This window comes from Mchenga conophoros, linkage group LG14 (genome assembly GCF_057382185.1).
Source record: "Mchenga conophoros isolate Kocher_MC1m ecotype Shallow Benthic linkage group LG14, M_conophoros_male_GT1.1, whole genome shotgun sequence".
NCBI lineage: Eukaryota > Metazoa > Chordata > Actinopteri > Cichliformes > Cichlidae > Mchenga > Mchenga conophoros.
Genome location: NC_140539.1, coordinates 13113433 through 13128748, shown reverse-complemented (window position 1 = coordinate 13128748; position 15316 = coordinate 13113433). Strand labels below are relative to the sequence as shown.

General features: G+C 43.8%; 1 protein-coding gene across 2 annotated transcripts in view; it reads left to right on the top strand.

Annotated features, from left to right (window-relative positions):
* Positions 1 to 15316, top strand: part of hip1 (huntingtin interacting protein 1) — a 50140-nt gene that overhangs the window by 25068 nt on the left and 9756 nt on the right. For both annotated transcript variants that reach the window (XM_085245360.1, XM_085245361.1), the window contains exons 7-21: positions 1695 to 1756; positions 2845 to 2985; positions 4653 to 4710; positions 4895 to 4970; positions 5189 to 5332; positions 6488 to 6585; positions 6868 to 6940; positions 7031 to 7214; positions 7352 to 7440; positions 7561 to 7677; positions 7850 to 7951; positions 9850 to 10044; positions 10180 to 10327; positions 10439 to 10525; positions 10674 to 10781. In XM_085245360.1, the coding sequence (XP_085101486.1) occupies positions 1695 to 1756; positions 2845 to 2985; positions 4653 to 4710; positions 4895 to 4970; positions 5189 to 5332; positions 6488 to 6585; positions 6868 to 6940; positions 7031 to 7214; positions 7352 to 7440; positions 7561 to 7677; positions 7850 to 7951; positions 9850 to 10044; positions 10180 to 10327; positions 10439 to 10525; positions 10674 to 10781 (1682 nt within the window). The remainder of the gene's footprint in view (positions 1 to 1694; positions 1757 to 2844; positions 2986 to 4652; positions 4711 to 4894; positions 4971 to 5188; positions 5333 to 6487; positions 6586 to 6867; positions 6941 to 7030; positions 7215 to 7351; positions 7441 to 7560; positions 7678 to 7849; positions 7952 to 9849; positions 10045 to 10179; positions 10328 to 10438; positions 10526 to 10673; positions 10782 to 15316) is intronic.

Sequence of the window (15316 nt, the reverse complement as noted above, 5' to 3'; positions counted from 1 at the left end):
CACTTTAACACGTTTACAGAAGATGTTTCATTTGAGGTATAGCCTCCACTCAGTATGATGCAAGCAGTCTCCCATCTGTGCATGGACTGCACAAGTGTCCGGATCTGTTGTTGAGAGATTGCTCTGCATTCCTGGATGAGTGCAGGCTGCAGCTGTGCAGTGGTTACTGGTTGTGGCTGGCCTTTGATGAACATTTTGATGTTCAATAGGAGACATATTAGGAATAAATGGTGGCTAAGGAAGTGCCTGGATATGCTCCCGATCCGGAAAGAGATGGTCACGTAAGCCAACAGTCCTGGATTGGTATCTGCTTCTTTAATGCTTTGATAGTAATAAACCAGACATGTTTGTTTGATATTTTCTCCCAAAAAAAGAGCAAAAGTTTGTGGAAAATCAGAAGAAATGGAAAGAAATGTGTAAAAGAAGGAAAACACTCGTCTGTAGGTTAAAAGAAATCTAATGTTACAAGTGCTCTGTACCCATTTGTTAGATTTGCCATCGATGTTGTAATCTGAGGCATGTATATCAGTGTCAGAGCCATCTCACGGACGCGGAGAGGTTTCAGTTGTCTTTTATTCGTTTTTGCGAGCCACATGGATCTAATTAACACGGGCAAAAGGAAGACATGAAAGAGCTGTCAAACACTTCATTTAGGATAGTTTGCCCATAACTATTCCTTTCTGGGCTTTTTGTTTTGTTTTGGGTTTTGCTGTTTCGAGGAGATTCCATGAGAAAGTTACTCTAGGAGAACTTGACTGAGCCGTAGAAAGTCCTTAACTCATCAACAGGACCTGTATCTGTATCTGCTCCTTTGTTCGATGAAGATCCTGATGAGCACTGCCGGAGCTAGAAAATGACCCCCAGCAGATCACTGGTGTGAATGTCTCTGACCAAACAATCAGGACTTATAGAGGGTCCTGTACTCACTGCCAGCACCGTGGAGTCCAATTGGAATTTGACATAGAATACCAGAATTGGCAGGTTTGCTTTGAGCACATGTGACAGACATGAAAGGGTCTTTAGAAGCCGTGGAGAACATTATGATGCCTGTAACGTCATTCAGCATGACTGTGTTGTTAGTGATAGCCTGAGGAGGTGTATCCATGACAACAACACCGCCATTGGGTATCAGTAAACCTTGGATCCATTGTCAGGCCCTACGCTGGTGCAGTGGGTCCTGGGTTCCTCCTGGTACATGGCAATGCCCGGCGTCATGTGGTGAGAGTATACAGGCATCTCCTTGAGTATGTTAGAACTGATGCCATTGGCTGCCCCTCATGGTTGCCTGACCTAAATCCAATAGAAACCCTCGGGGACGTTATGTTTCAATGCCACCAGGTTGCACATGAAACTGGCCAGGAGCTCAGTGATGCCCTGGTCCAGATTTGAGAGGAGACCTCTGCAGGACACACCATCCATCATCTTTATGAGCCTCAACATTGTCAGGCATGCAAACAAGCAAACTAACGAGCACCGTTATGAGTTTCTACAATGACATTTCGATAAAATCCCTGTGGCATAATGTTTTTTGTTTCCATCTAATGATGTGGCATCCTTGTGTTGCTAACAGATTATCCAGTCCATATCGGTGTAGACATCCAGCATGAGATCTGATGTGTTTTCAGAGTGTTTATTTATTTAAGTTTAGCATTTCTATTTAAATGAGCTCTGCGTGTCTCTCTCCTGTCCTGTAGCTTCCAGCTGACCGTAGAGATGTTTGACTACCTGGAGTGTGAGCTCAACCTCTTCCTGGGTGGTAAGTTATTCTGGTCTGACTGCGCTGCCAGCTGTGCTTATCTGAAACCGTGCGCATTAACATTCACACACCCACAGATGAATGCATCCAAGTTCACACTTTCACAGACAGGAATACGCAGTCTGACGGATCGGAGGTCTCTGCACAATGGTGCGCAGAAATAAAGATGATGTGATGATATATATATATATGTCACGTCAGAGCTCCACCTCTTCTGTTTCAGTTTACTGCCAGGCTGTTTGTGGATTCATGTTATATTTTAGCCCCCCTTGTTGTCTGGGTGAGTCATCCCAGGTTAATGTCTCTTGAAGTGTGGGTCGAGCTAAAAATAGAGCGCTGGGATGTGACCAGGAGCTCAGAAGAAATGCCAGGAAGGCTGCGTGCCTCCATTTATGAATGATCAGGAGGAAATTACATTCTGGTATCTATTTATCATGGCTTTCATTCAACATCCTGGTGATGTTATCAAACCCTCGTCCCCAACTTCACTCCTAATATTGCTCCCAAGCCTAAATCATATCTCTTCGTTACATTGGCGATCACATGTCGTGTTTTGACAAATCAAAAATCGAGGTTGCACCCAAATCTCTTATGCTGTCGTCAGCTTCCTCATGTGGTCTGTTCTCTAAAAAGCATCACGTCATCTGGGGGTGAAGAGGCCAGACATCTAGGTGCATGTGTGTGTGTGTGTGCACGCTGTGACTAAGCAGGAAACCACACCTCAGCTTTACACATAAGCTCTCAGCGGCTGACTTTGGGGATAGTGTGAGCAGGGCAGCAGGGAAATGAAAGAGGGGGGCGTAATGACAGCGAGTCACACAATCCTGTTAGTGTTCAGGTTGCTGCTCTCTCTCTCTGCGTCACTTAAAACCTTTAAGTGCAGCAAGAGTGAGCCGTGTGCTGCTCTCAGACACTTTATTAGTTAATTGTGGCAGAAGCAGTAAAATGAAGAGCACGAGTTGATTGAGTCATGAAACATGTATGATCGATGAGTCTCCCACTGTTTGCAATAATTACTAATGCTCATGTGTGTATGTGTGTGCATTGATTTTTGGGTCTGCATTTATTGACCGTCTCTCTCCTCACAGTGTTCAGCTCTCTAGACATGTCTCGGTCGGTCTCTGTGACGGCGGCGGGTCAGTGTCGTCTGGCCCCCCTCATCCAGGTTATCCTCGACTGCAGCCACCTGTATGACTACACCGTCAAGCTGCTGTTTAAGCTGCACTCATGTGAGTCACACACCCCTGCTGGTCGAGCACACACACGGCTGCAGGCTCAATAACTGCAGCGGTGCTCAGTGTTGTCGTTACTAAATGCAAATATTGTGCAGTTTTTGAATATCACTGAAGTGACTGGAATCCCTTGTTAGACTGGGCCGATTTGCATTTATTGATGTCTAGCTAAAGTAGGATTTCGTCCATGGTGATAACTGATTATTTCCATTTTTTTATTAGTTGAGATTGTGCAGGAAAATAAACACGGGCCTTACTCTGAAACTTTTTTTTTTTTAATCCTATATGTTGTTTATGGTTTTCTGACCTTAGCTTATGAGAGCAAATCCTCGGCTTAATCAGATGTGGTTAAGACTTAGTCTCACTGTGTTTGTTGACCAGTTTCAATCATAATTGTATTTTTATTTTAATGTTAATTGTTTTTAATGTTCGAAACTGGTCAACAAACACAACAGCAACATTAGGTCTGCAGCTAGCGATGAACAAAACTGCCATTTTTTTTAATGCTTCTGTAATTTGTTGCTAAAGGTAAATAGTAGTCATTGCCATCACATCTGTCTAAAGCACAGATGTGCTTAAGCCATTTAACACTAACTTGTGACTCATTCAAGTGCAGTCGAATGATCAGTGGATGGACCAGTGTTGTGTCTACACGTAACAGACAACCTAACAAAGACCCAATGTCTTTACACACTTTGTAAACATTTTTGTGACAGACTGCTGGTAACAATTTCCACAAAATAGCATTTTTGCACCAACAAGGCAATTCTCAAAAAGCTATTAGTCTGAAACTTGGCATATCTCAGCGTGGTGTGCAATGTGTCCTTAAACAAATTTGAGGAAACTGAACAGATGCAGGACAAAAGAAGAAAGGGAAAGACTAAAAAAACTATCTACAGCAGATAAACAGCATCTGAAAGTCACATCTTTAAGAAATAGGAAAAAGACCTGACACAGGACCTGAGTGATGCATCTGGACCTTCAGTTGATCCGTCTACTGGCATCACTTTCAACTTTCAGCATGATAATCATCCCAAACACACTCCCAATGCAGTTTTGTTTGCCCGCTTCAATAAGTCACTGCACCTTTTCCAAGAAAAGTATAAAGAAATGTGGGGCGGCTCGACACTTTTGAACATTACTATACCTCAAATATTTGACATCATCATTTTGCCTACAATAGTAAAATCACAGACGAATAAATACTGTAGTATGGGCTTGTATTCAAGGTCTCACTCGTAAGCACCACTTAAGTACAAGCTGATGAAGCCCTGTGTCTCCTGAACTGCACTGGGTTTAGCTGTAGGATTTCTAGCCTTACCTTTGGCTCTTAATATTCCTCAGATGTGTGCATACTTAAAATCTCTGACAGTTATCTTCAAAGATTGAGAGATGCGTTTCTCCTCTCTGAATTGATGGATTCCTCAGAACCCCTCGGGCTCATGAAAATTTTCAAAGCCTCACTGGGAAAAAAAAATTAACCAGCAGCTCAGTTTCAAAAAGCCTTTTTCTTACTCTCTGGAAAGGTAGATGTGGAAATTTGCAGTTCTGAAGTATTCTTAATCAAATCCCCCCGTATGTGTATGCAGTCAGACATGTTTTAAAGTATCCTGATCTACCTGTCTGTAAGTAATTCCTGGCCACTTGTCTTTGTGTGCACGCAGGCCTTCCAGCTGACACTCTCCAGGGCCACAGAGATCGCTTCCAGGAACAGTTCAAGAAGTATGAAGTTCACTTTCAGTGTCTCACACACACACACACAGAGTTGGTCACAGTTTCTCTGAGCTCTTGTTACCGTGCTGAATGAATTTTTAGTGTCAGACCTTTTTGCTCTGTCTGCTTTTCTCAGTGAGGTTTTCCCGTTTCCTCTTTTTCATTTTTATATCTCTCCCCTTTTTGCTTTCAGGCTAAAGAGTCTGTTTTATCGCTCCAGTAACCTGCAGTATTTTAAGAGGCTGATTCAAATCCCACAGTTGCCTGAGGTGAGGACTTACGCGCATTTAAACCACACCTAAACGTGTAAAAGTTTCAGTTCAAAGCTTTTATCTTTGTTGTTGAATCCCATCGTTTTTCACAACTGAAAATGAAATGTGATGTCACGCTTTCATGAAAATGTAGGCAAATAGATTCCACTGTGATGAACCTGACGAAACCAGGACATTATACAAAGAATAACCTCGTGCCTTTCTGATTGTCGCAGAACCCTCCAAACTTCCTGCGTGCATCTGCTCTGTCGGAGCACATCAGCCCCGTGGTCGTGATCCCCGCCGAGTCGTCGTCCCCGGAGTCAGAGCACGTAGTGGAAACGGACGACCTGGTGGACACGGACGTCCCCGTACTGCCGGTAACCAGATAAGCAGCTCTGGATGCTGTCTTCTTAAATTTGGCCCATCTGTTTGTCCAGCCAAATTATTAGGAACATCTGTGAACTCGTATAGGATCCAGTAGAGCTGTTCTGCCGCATCGCATAGATTTATATTTAAATGTGTCGTCTATCTAAGCATTTCCTCTGTATACATCTGGTTTGTATAGTATTAATTATGTTGTTTTTCAGATGCACATGAAATCCAGTGTCTCAGCTTATTGGAATATTTAATAAGATCAATTAAAAAAAAAAAAAAAAAAAAAAGGTTTTACTGTTTAAGGTCCAACCTTAAACAGTTTGGTGCAAATTATTGGTATGACATGGACGTGATCAGCTCGTTGCACTGCTGAAGTGTTACTGAGGGTTTGACAGAAGCTTTCAGCTTGTCAGTATTTTTAGCTCTGGTGTTTCTCATCTTCCTCTTGACAATACCTCCAAGTACGGTTCAGTTCAGGCAGGTCGATCGAGTGCACTAATGAAAAGGTCGACAAACCGTGGGCACGTGTGAAGTCGGCTTCTCCATAAAGTGCTCTAAAATCTCTTGGTAGACAGCTGTGTTGACTTTGGATCAAACACCTCCAACAGCAGCAGGTGACACAGCGCTCAACATCATCCCAGACTGCAGAAATCTCACACTGGACTCTAGATCCTTGATTTCCAAATGAAATACACAATTTACTTTTATCTGGAAAGATACTTTGAACCACAGCGGATGTCCTTAGTCCAGGTAAAACATTTTCAGTGCTGTCTCTGGTTGACAAGTGGTTTCATTTTAGGAATGGATCGGTTTCCTGAAGATGTCTGAGCGTGTGGTGCTCTGACCACAGCCTCAGTCAGCTCCTTCTCTGCAGGCTCTTTCTGTGCCTGCTTGTTGAGGATGTCAGTGATGATCATCTGGGCCGCTGTCAAGTCAGCAGTTCTCCCCATGATTGTGCTTGCGTGTACTGAACTAGCCCATCAGACACTCTGAGTAAATTACAATCCAAACTGTACAAACACAAACTGTAAAGGAAATGTTCTAAATACAAGAGATACTGGATTTTTATGAGCTATCATAATTATCAAAGTAAAAAAAAAAGTGGTGACATGTTTCACTTTAGGTTGCTATGTGATTTGTGTGTTTATCCTTTTCAGGCTCCTGTGGAGACAAAATTCGACGACCTGTTTGGCACCTCGGCTGCTATCGACCCGTTCAACTTCAACAGTCAGAACGGCATGCGCAAGGATGACAAGTGAGTGTCATTACAGGAGCAGAGTGACATGAATAAACACTTATTGTATATAAAATTGCCCAAGCGCTGCGTAAACATGTCTCTGGTGCCTGAATGGTACCGTGTGAATCTTGTTCTCCAGTTTTATGTAGAGCAGCAGAGATGACAAATATTGCCAAGTATTTCTAACAGTCCAGGACACACGTGTGCCATCGTACCCCAAATAGCTAAAGTTTTGCTTATGTTAACAACAATCTTGTAAGATCAGATTAGATTCATTTTTATCTGTGATGTTAATGACAGAGACCGGCTGATCGAGCAGCTGACGAGGGAGATCCAGGCCCTCAAAGAGGAGCTGGAGTCTTTCAGACTGGAGGTAAAAACAGCAGCTTTTTTCCTAACTTTATCCGAGCAGCATCCTCACAAAACGTATGACCTTTTCCCCCTCTCTCCTGTCCGTCGCCAGAGCGGCCGGTTGTGCCAGGCTCTGCGGGGGCGAGTCAACGAGCTGGAGGCGGAGCTTGCCGAGCAGAGCCACCTGAGGCTACAGGCTGTGGGAGAGAGCGAGTTCCTGAAGGCCGAACTGGACGACCTGCGGAGGGTCAGGGAGGACACGGAGAAGGAGCAGAGAAGCCTAACGGAGATTGAGAGTAAGGCTCTGTTTATTCTACACCGGCACATTATCTACTCAGTCAACGAGTCGAATTTTTGGTCATGGTCATCTGACATAGCCGCTTCACCTGCTCTGTGTGTGTCTCTCTGTATGTGTTCACGCGACTTTTACCAGGAAAAGCTCAGGCCAACGAGCAGCGCTACACCAAGCTGAAGGAGAAGTACACCGAGCTGGTTCAGAGCCACGCAGACCTGCTGAGAAAGGTGAGACCCTCTACTTCATGAGATCCTTAGATCGCAGTGGCCTCCTCGTGTCCTTTATTTCTGTCAAGCTGAGGATCTGCTGTCTGAATTACAAGTGTTTCTTTGTGTGTCTGTATGCAGAACGCAGAGGTGACCCGGCAGATGACGGTAGCTCGGGCGGCACAGGATGAAGTGGAGGCGGTGAGGAAAGAGATGCAGGAGAAGGTGAAGGCCGCTCAGGAGGCGGCGGACAGACAGGTGAGAACGAGGCTGGTTTGGTCATCACTGCCAAACGTGTACGGAAAGCAGTACGGTTTCGCTCCAAATGGTGTGCAGAGTTTGGTAAAGTTGGATTTTTCTGCCGCAAAGTGACCAAACAGGCTGTTGTTTTTAAGATGTCTGAAGTTTAATTTGGGCTTTTCTTGCTCAGGAGCGGGAGCAGCTCGAGCATCTTCAGGAGCTCCAGAGAGAGCTGGTCTCAAGCCGGGCAGAGCTGGACTCCCTGAAGACCAGCGTGGCCTCTTCGCAGCAGGTCTCCCTCTCCTCTCCTTTCTTCGCTCAGATCCTAAATCCAGATCCCGGAGTTGCTGTGAAAACTTACAAAACTAATTTATAGCCCGCTCCCTGCCCTTTAACATTAATCTATAAAAACACCAACTAACACAAGAGTGTGCGAAAAGATTAATGACATGGGTGACCTGTGTGATCTTTATGTATAAAGTCTTATAATGGGGCGCTGACACCACACACTCTTATTCTAATCATCAATTATTAAATGATCTCAGTCACTCTCTAGCTTGGCAGCAGAGAAGGGACAAAGTTAAATACAGCTGGTATCCTCCTGTGATCCTGGAGCACACCAAGCCTCAGATCTGCAGATTTTTCTTCGAAGGAGTCAGGCTTTCTTGGCATTTGTAAAGTGATCTAAAGCAATAATTCTCCAGGCTTTCTGAAAGTTTGTCAGTTTTTCATCAGACGCTGGTTCCGGTTTGACCCAGAGAGCTGTCAGGGGAAAACGAGGCTTATCTCTAATAAAGGTGCTCATAGCAAAGCTTGTTGGAATTAAACAAATGAGGGATGCTCAACACTTTTACACAGTACTTTTAAATGGTAACAACACATCCCGGACAATGACTCAAAGATAAATAACCGCTTTTCTGTCACAATCGCGCTCCATAAAAACACACTCCGTCCCCGTCCATCATCCACGCCCTCCATTTCTTTTTCATCGTCTCCTCTCTTAATCACGACTGTTCCTGTACGCGAACCGCTTCAGAGGCTCAAAGCGCAGCTTGTGTTAGAATTGATATGCTAATTCGTTTGTTTGACATCAGCGATTGAATAAAACGATTTTCACAGTGGAGAAATTTAAACAGAAGCAATTGTTATGTATTCATTTTTTCCCCCTCACCGCCTCGTTTCTTTTCTTATTCGCCTCTCGGTTTGTTTGTTGTTTTTTTTTGTCATTGCTGAGCTGAATAGAAAAAGTTGCAGAAAACAAAGAGAGAGCGAGAGATGAGAGCGGTAAAAATCTTGCACAAACATTAACTGCTTATGGAAACACGGCTATTTAGTCCCTTACATTAGTGCAGCATTTCATTCCAGGATCTTAACTACGGATGTTTCAGAGGGGAGAAAAAAAGCTGGAGCTAACGAGATCATTTACAGGAAAATTCATAACGGGATAAGCGTAATTTAAACATAAATAAATAAATAAATCCCTGAATCATGCTGTTAACCCTCAGGATCCCCGACGACTGTACCGTTTCTCTGCACATGCTCTGTTCCCTGTGCCTTTCATCCGTCTCTCAGCCTCCCACTCCTGACTTCCTATTCTTTGCAGCATCCACTTATCAACTCCATCACTCTTTCTGTCCTCCTCCGCCTCTCTCCAGTTCTTTTCGCTCCCACAGCCCACATTTTATCGCTCTTGTCACTTTATTTTTCCTTCTCCCCGATGAGCAGCTCTCACACCGCAGCTTTAAAAAGCCTAACAGTTCTGTTTCTTCTTCATTTCCTCCTCTGTCTGTCGGACCTGCCGGCACCCAGGCTGTAAGTCTTTCACCTTTTCCTGCTTTTACACTTCACTATCTACCTGCAAATAAAAGGGCAGGCACTCGGCTCAAGTTCCACTGCTCTCGTCCAAAGACAGGAGGATGTAGCTACATTACAAAACCACAAATTCCCAGAGTTCCTTTATTTAAAGGTCAACCCCAAAGCTCTGGGGTCTGAGACAACATGGTTATTGTGGTTAAAGATGAAGTGGGTTTTTTTTGTGTGTGTGTTTGGGTTTTTATAGTGAGGTCAGAGCTCTTCCTGATCCCGACAGCTGTGAATTATCCTGACCATCCAAATCGTTTCCTTCTGTTGTTCTTCTCACTTCATTGTTTTTGTTTCGTAATCCCTCCATGTTTTATTTCCTCGACACAGTCGAGCGAGGTGCTCGGCACTCAGCTGGCAGCGTTGGAGTCGGAGAAAGCCGAGCTGGTCCAGTCGTTGTCGAAGGTGGAGGCGGAGCTTGCGGCCCGGGGGGAGGAGCTAGAGCGGGTCCAAAGCTCGCTGGTGACTGAAAGAGAGAGCAGGGTGAAGAGTGCTGAAACCCTGCAGAACCAACTCAATGAGAAGGTGATGAATTCAAACATCTCCCCTTGTAAACTTCTTAATTTTAGTCACTTTAAATCGAGCACGTGGGAGACGCGAGCGGCTCTGAGTGTGCAGATTGCGATGTTTGTAAGTTTGACTGTGTGCGTTTGTCCACAGGAGAGCAGGGAGCAGGCGTTAGAGAGCCAGCTGGCAGCGGCTCGTTGGGCCAGCCTGCAGGGCGCCGTGGAGGAGGCGGAGAAGATCATCCAGGACAGTCTGGCTCAGATAGACGACCCGGCGCACATCAGCTGCACCAGCTCGGCAGGTCAGAATCTGACGTGTGGATTCTGTGCAGTGCAACTGTGAACATCACCTCTTTGTGTAGCAGCGTGTTCGTGTGCATGCGCTCATCAAGTGTGTCGCTCCATCTCTGCAGACTACCTTGCATCCAGGTGTCAAGCCTCCTTAGAGTGTATGGAGAGATTAAATTCTACCAGAGTGGCCTTCCTGGCTGACAACACGGGTGAGACGAAACAGAATGTGAAAGAAAAAAATTAGTTATTTGTTTGTAATTTGTTATCTTTTAAAATCACGCTGTGTTAATGCTGTTAAATAAAGCTGATGAATATTTGTGATAATTTTTACTTTCTTTTTTCTGCTGTTTTGTGCAGGTGTGTCTGAGCTGGTGCGTGCAGTGACCCAGTCTGGCCACCTGGTGGGCGACACCATAGTTCAGGGTAGTGCCACCTCCCACATGGTGCCTGTGGAGCAGGCTGACGGTAAGATTGTTCTCTGTGAGAGGTACAGAGAGATGATTTCAGTTTATGGAGATTTTCATTTCCTTACTTATCTGAACTGTTCTGATCCTTACACTCACTGGTCACTTTATTACGTACACCTTGCTAATACTGGGTTGGACCTGTTTTTTGCTTCAAAACAGCCTTAATTCCTCATGGCATGCTTTAAATAAGGTGCAGAAAACAACCTACAGAGATTTGACATGACAGCATCATACAGCTGCTGCAGATTTGTGAATCTCTCGTTCCACCACATCCCAAAGGTGCTGTATTGGATGGAGGTCTGTTGACTGTAGAGGTCATCTGAGTACAGTGAAGTCACTGTCTGCTTAGTGATGTGAAATCATCATCAAATCTAATTAAAAGCCAATCTAAATAAATGAGCCTTAAGCTGCTTTTTAAAAGAATAAATACATTCAAGGCGACGTAATGATGGAGGGAGAGCATTCCACAACCTGGGGGCCACTGCTCTAAAAAAAATCTCCTCTGGTCTTAAAACGTGTTTGTGGAACTACCAACAGCCTTTGATTAGATGATCTCAGGCTGCGAGAGGGAGCGTGGGGTTCTAAAAGATCAGAAATGTAGAAAGGGGCATCACAATTCAAAGCTTTAAAAGTCAGTACCAAGATTTTAAAATGAATTCTAAAATGTACTGGAAACCAGTGTAATGAACATAAAACTGGTGTAACGTGCTCTCTTTTTCGTGTCTTAGTTAAAAACCTTGCAGCAGCATTCTGGACTAACTGGAGACAGTCAAGATTCCAATAAGCCAGAGGACTAATGGCTCAGAAGGCCCAAATGAAGCTAGTAATGTCCAAATATCTAGCCTATATTAGTTAATATTCATTAACCTATGTAAAGAGCACTTTTGCTCTGTTTCAGGTAAAGTGTAAATCTGCACCATTTTCTATTCGTCTTTTTTCTGCTGCAGCAATCAAAGTCTGATTTATTAATGACAAACCAGTGGTAGAAGCATAATAACATCAAGAAAACTGGACAGTTAAAGGATTTTTTCTTTATACATTAAAAAAATTTATTGTTTGATGATCTGAAATGTTTAAGTGTGACAAACAAATACAAAAAAATGATTTTTCACACCATTGTCATATAAAAATGACTCACTTCCTTCATTCTGTTCATTGACCCCATTGTGAACCACTAAAATGTTTTATAGTATGTAGTATATACATATATATATGTATGTAATATATATTTATTTTATTTATTAGTTTTTGGGTTTGTTTTGTTTTTTGCACTAAATTAGACAACATCAAAATAGCGTTGACATTTTTGTTATTTGTGTTTTGTAATCTTTATAAAAACCTAGAAAAAAACACCTCTTAATCTTTGGTATATGGCGAGGTGCTGTGGACATCCAAGTTTGTGACTGTGTCGATTTTTCAAATCAATACCATGGTTGCATCTACTGAAAATCTCTGTGAAGCTTAAATCTCAGTGACCTTGACTTCAAGGGCAGAGGTCAACTTTTCTGAAAATTGGAGGCGTTTCACATTTATAACACAGGTATGTCTACTAGGAGGCTCCAATTTGTATGGAATTTATTTCTGTAAACATGGTGTTTTAGGTCGGATTAAGGGACTGATGTGATGGTAAGGTGTCCGCTGCTCTGCTTTGAATATTGGTAGGCTTTTTTATTTTTTTTATTTTCACAAGAATTACTAGTTCCCCTAGAGTTTTGGCCACCCCAGCAATCAGAAGATTCCCTATGAGCAAGCATTTAGCGACAGTGGGAAGGAAAAACTCCCTTTAAAAAGGAAGAAACCTTCGACAGAACCAGGCTCAGGAAGGGACAGCCCTCTGTCACGACTGGTTGGGGTGGGGGGAGTGAAAATTTTTAAAAAAAGCCAAAGTGATAATTATTGGAGCAGCTTAACTAATATTTCCAGTGTAATTTGCTGTTAATATCCTTTTCCAACCCCAGTTTGTGTTTTTATCACTTTGGTCCAGGGTGGAAGATGCCATGCTGGAGATTGACTCTGTATGGTCTTTCAATGTTGATACTTGGGAACCTGTTGGAGAGCCCAGGGCTGAAAAAGGGATGCCGTAGAACCTGAGAGGGTGTTATCCACTGGTGTGCATCCAAGGCCAACATCTGTTTAATAAGGCTGACAAATAAGCGTTGGCCATCTTCGGGTCCTCGTCTAAACATCATTATTTGTTCGAGGTCATCCAGACGTTTAAGTTTTATGTATCTTGTCTCCAAAGATTCATATCCTGTCTCATATTTAAATTGTTGGCTGGTCTTAAATGTCCAGCGCTGTTGGTTGTAGTTGTAGTTGTCTTTTGTGAAATAGTCTTCAGTGTACACGCCAGGATCGAGAACATGATCTGGTGGCTGACCCTGAGTCTCTATGATGAATTTCAAAACATCATATTTTTTTCCAGGGTAGAGTGGCACGCCTGTACCGAGCTCCACAGCCACCAGCCCCAGAGACCACATGTCACATGCTTCATTATAAGGAAGGCCAAGCATAACCTCAGGTGCACTATAACCAACTGTCCCCACACGGTCACCAGGCATCACTGCAGACGCAGGACATGCGAGGCCAAAGTCTATAAGTCTGACTTTGACTGGAGACTCATAGCGGTTTACAACCATGATGTTTCCAGGTTTGAGGTCAGCGTGCACTATTCCCAAAGAACCCAGGTGGGACAGAGCATTTGTGAGTTGACCTAAAATTGGCCTGACTTCGCTTATGGGGAGACACCGGTTATTCGGGTCCCCTATGTAGTCCACAGGCATCGATCTAGGAGTTCAAATTTCAGGCAAACCCGCTCTCTGTCAAGGAAAAAGCCGTTCCATTTAACAATGTTGGCGGCATCTGGATCCAACCTTCTCAGCTGCTCCAGGATGAAAATTTCCTTTTTTGCCTGTTGCAGAATATCAGTGCGGTTCTTGTTCACCTTAATAGCCACAGCTTGGTTGGTTTTGGTATCACGGCATTTGGCTACAATACCAAAGCCCCCTTCTCCGAGGAAAGCCTCTACCTTGTAGTGGTTTCCCAAAATGCTCCCTTCAACTATTTCAAGCTCATCTGAGCTGAAGGATGGGCTGGCTGACGTGTGTACGAATACTTGCTGAAAATTCAACCGAGTTTTGGAAACTGCAGTTGATTTTCTCTGATCTCTTGCATTTCAAGTTTGAAGGGTGCTGAAAGACCACAGGGTTTTGTGGTCTTTCGGCACTAATGTCAATGCAAGGGGAACTCTTAGGGTTGAAAAAGGGATGCCGGAGAACCTCCGACGGTGTTATGCGCTGGTGTGCATCCAAGGCCAACATTTGTTTAATTAAGCTTACAAACAAACGTTGGCCATTTTCAGGTCCTCTTCTAAACATCATAACTTGTTCGAGGTCATCGAGACGCGTCAGTTTGATGTATCTTGTCTCCAGGGACTCATATCCTGTCTCGTACTGAAATTGCTGGTCAGTCTTAAATGTCCAGCGCTGTTGGTTGTCGTTGTCTTCAATGAAATAGTCTTCAGTGTACACGCCAGAGTCTAGAACATGATCTGGTGGCTGACCCTGAGTCTCTATGATGAATTTCAAAACATCATAGTCTTCATTTCCAGGGTAGAGTGGCACGCCTGTACAGGCTCCACAGCCACCAGCCCCAGAGACCACATGTCACTTGCTTCATTGTAAGGAAGGCCAAGCATAACTTCAGGTGCACTATAACCAACCGTCTCCACACGGTCACCAGGCATCACTGCAGACGCAGGACATGCGAGGCCAAAGTCTATAAGTTTGACGTTGATGGGAGACTCATGGCGGTTTACAACCATGATGTTGGATGCAGAGGATAAGATCCAAGAAAAGATTTACTTATCTGTCAGCTCATCAGCGAGCAGCCGCAGAATCACAGGTGCAGCTTGGCAGGGGATGGAGAGTGAAGACACAAAATCAACAATGACTTATGGCAAAGAGACAGTCTCAATGTTATTCTTTATTTTTTCTCAGTGTCTTCTTGGGGGTATGTGTATATGTGTACGTGATATTAAATGAATGTTTAAGTGCAGCACACTGGGTATACCGTATTTTTCGGGCCGAAAGGCTCACTGTCGATAACGGGCCTGTTTTCATACATAAGGTGCATTAAGCGAAACAAAACAGTCAGATAAGTCAAACTTTACTCTACTCAATATTCTTGCTTCCTCTTTTCCGTACCATTGATTCATTAATGTTGAATTCTCTCGCAGCTGCTCCAACTTCTATCGAGTGGGAAAAAGTTAGCGTTCATCCACTGGTTTCACTGTGCTAATCTTATGGTAACATAGCTGTGTCGCTAGCGATCACGTAGCACATCATTATATACCAGCTAGCCCAACTTCAGTAACCCTACAGAAGTCATTGCTGTTTAGTTTTCGGCCTTCATTTATGTTAGAAGTGGTAGCAGAGCTGTACGTTTTAATTTGTTCAGAAATCTCCCAGAACATGCTACATCAATGAAGTTAGCTCGCTAGTTTCTAGCGAGCTAACTTCCTGCTAACTGTTTGAT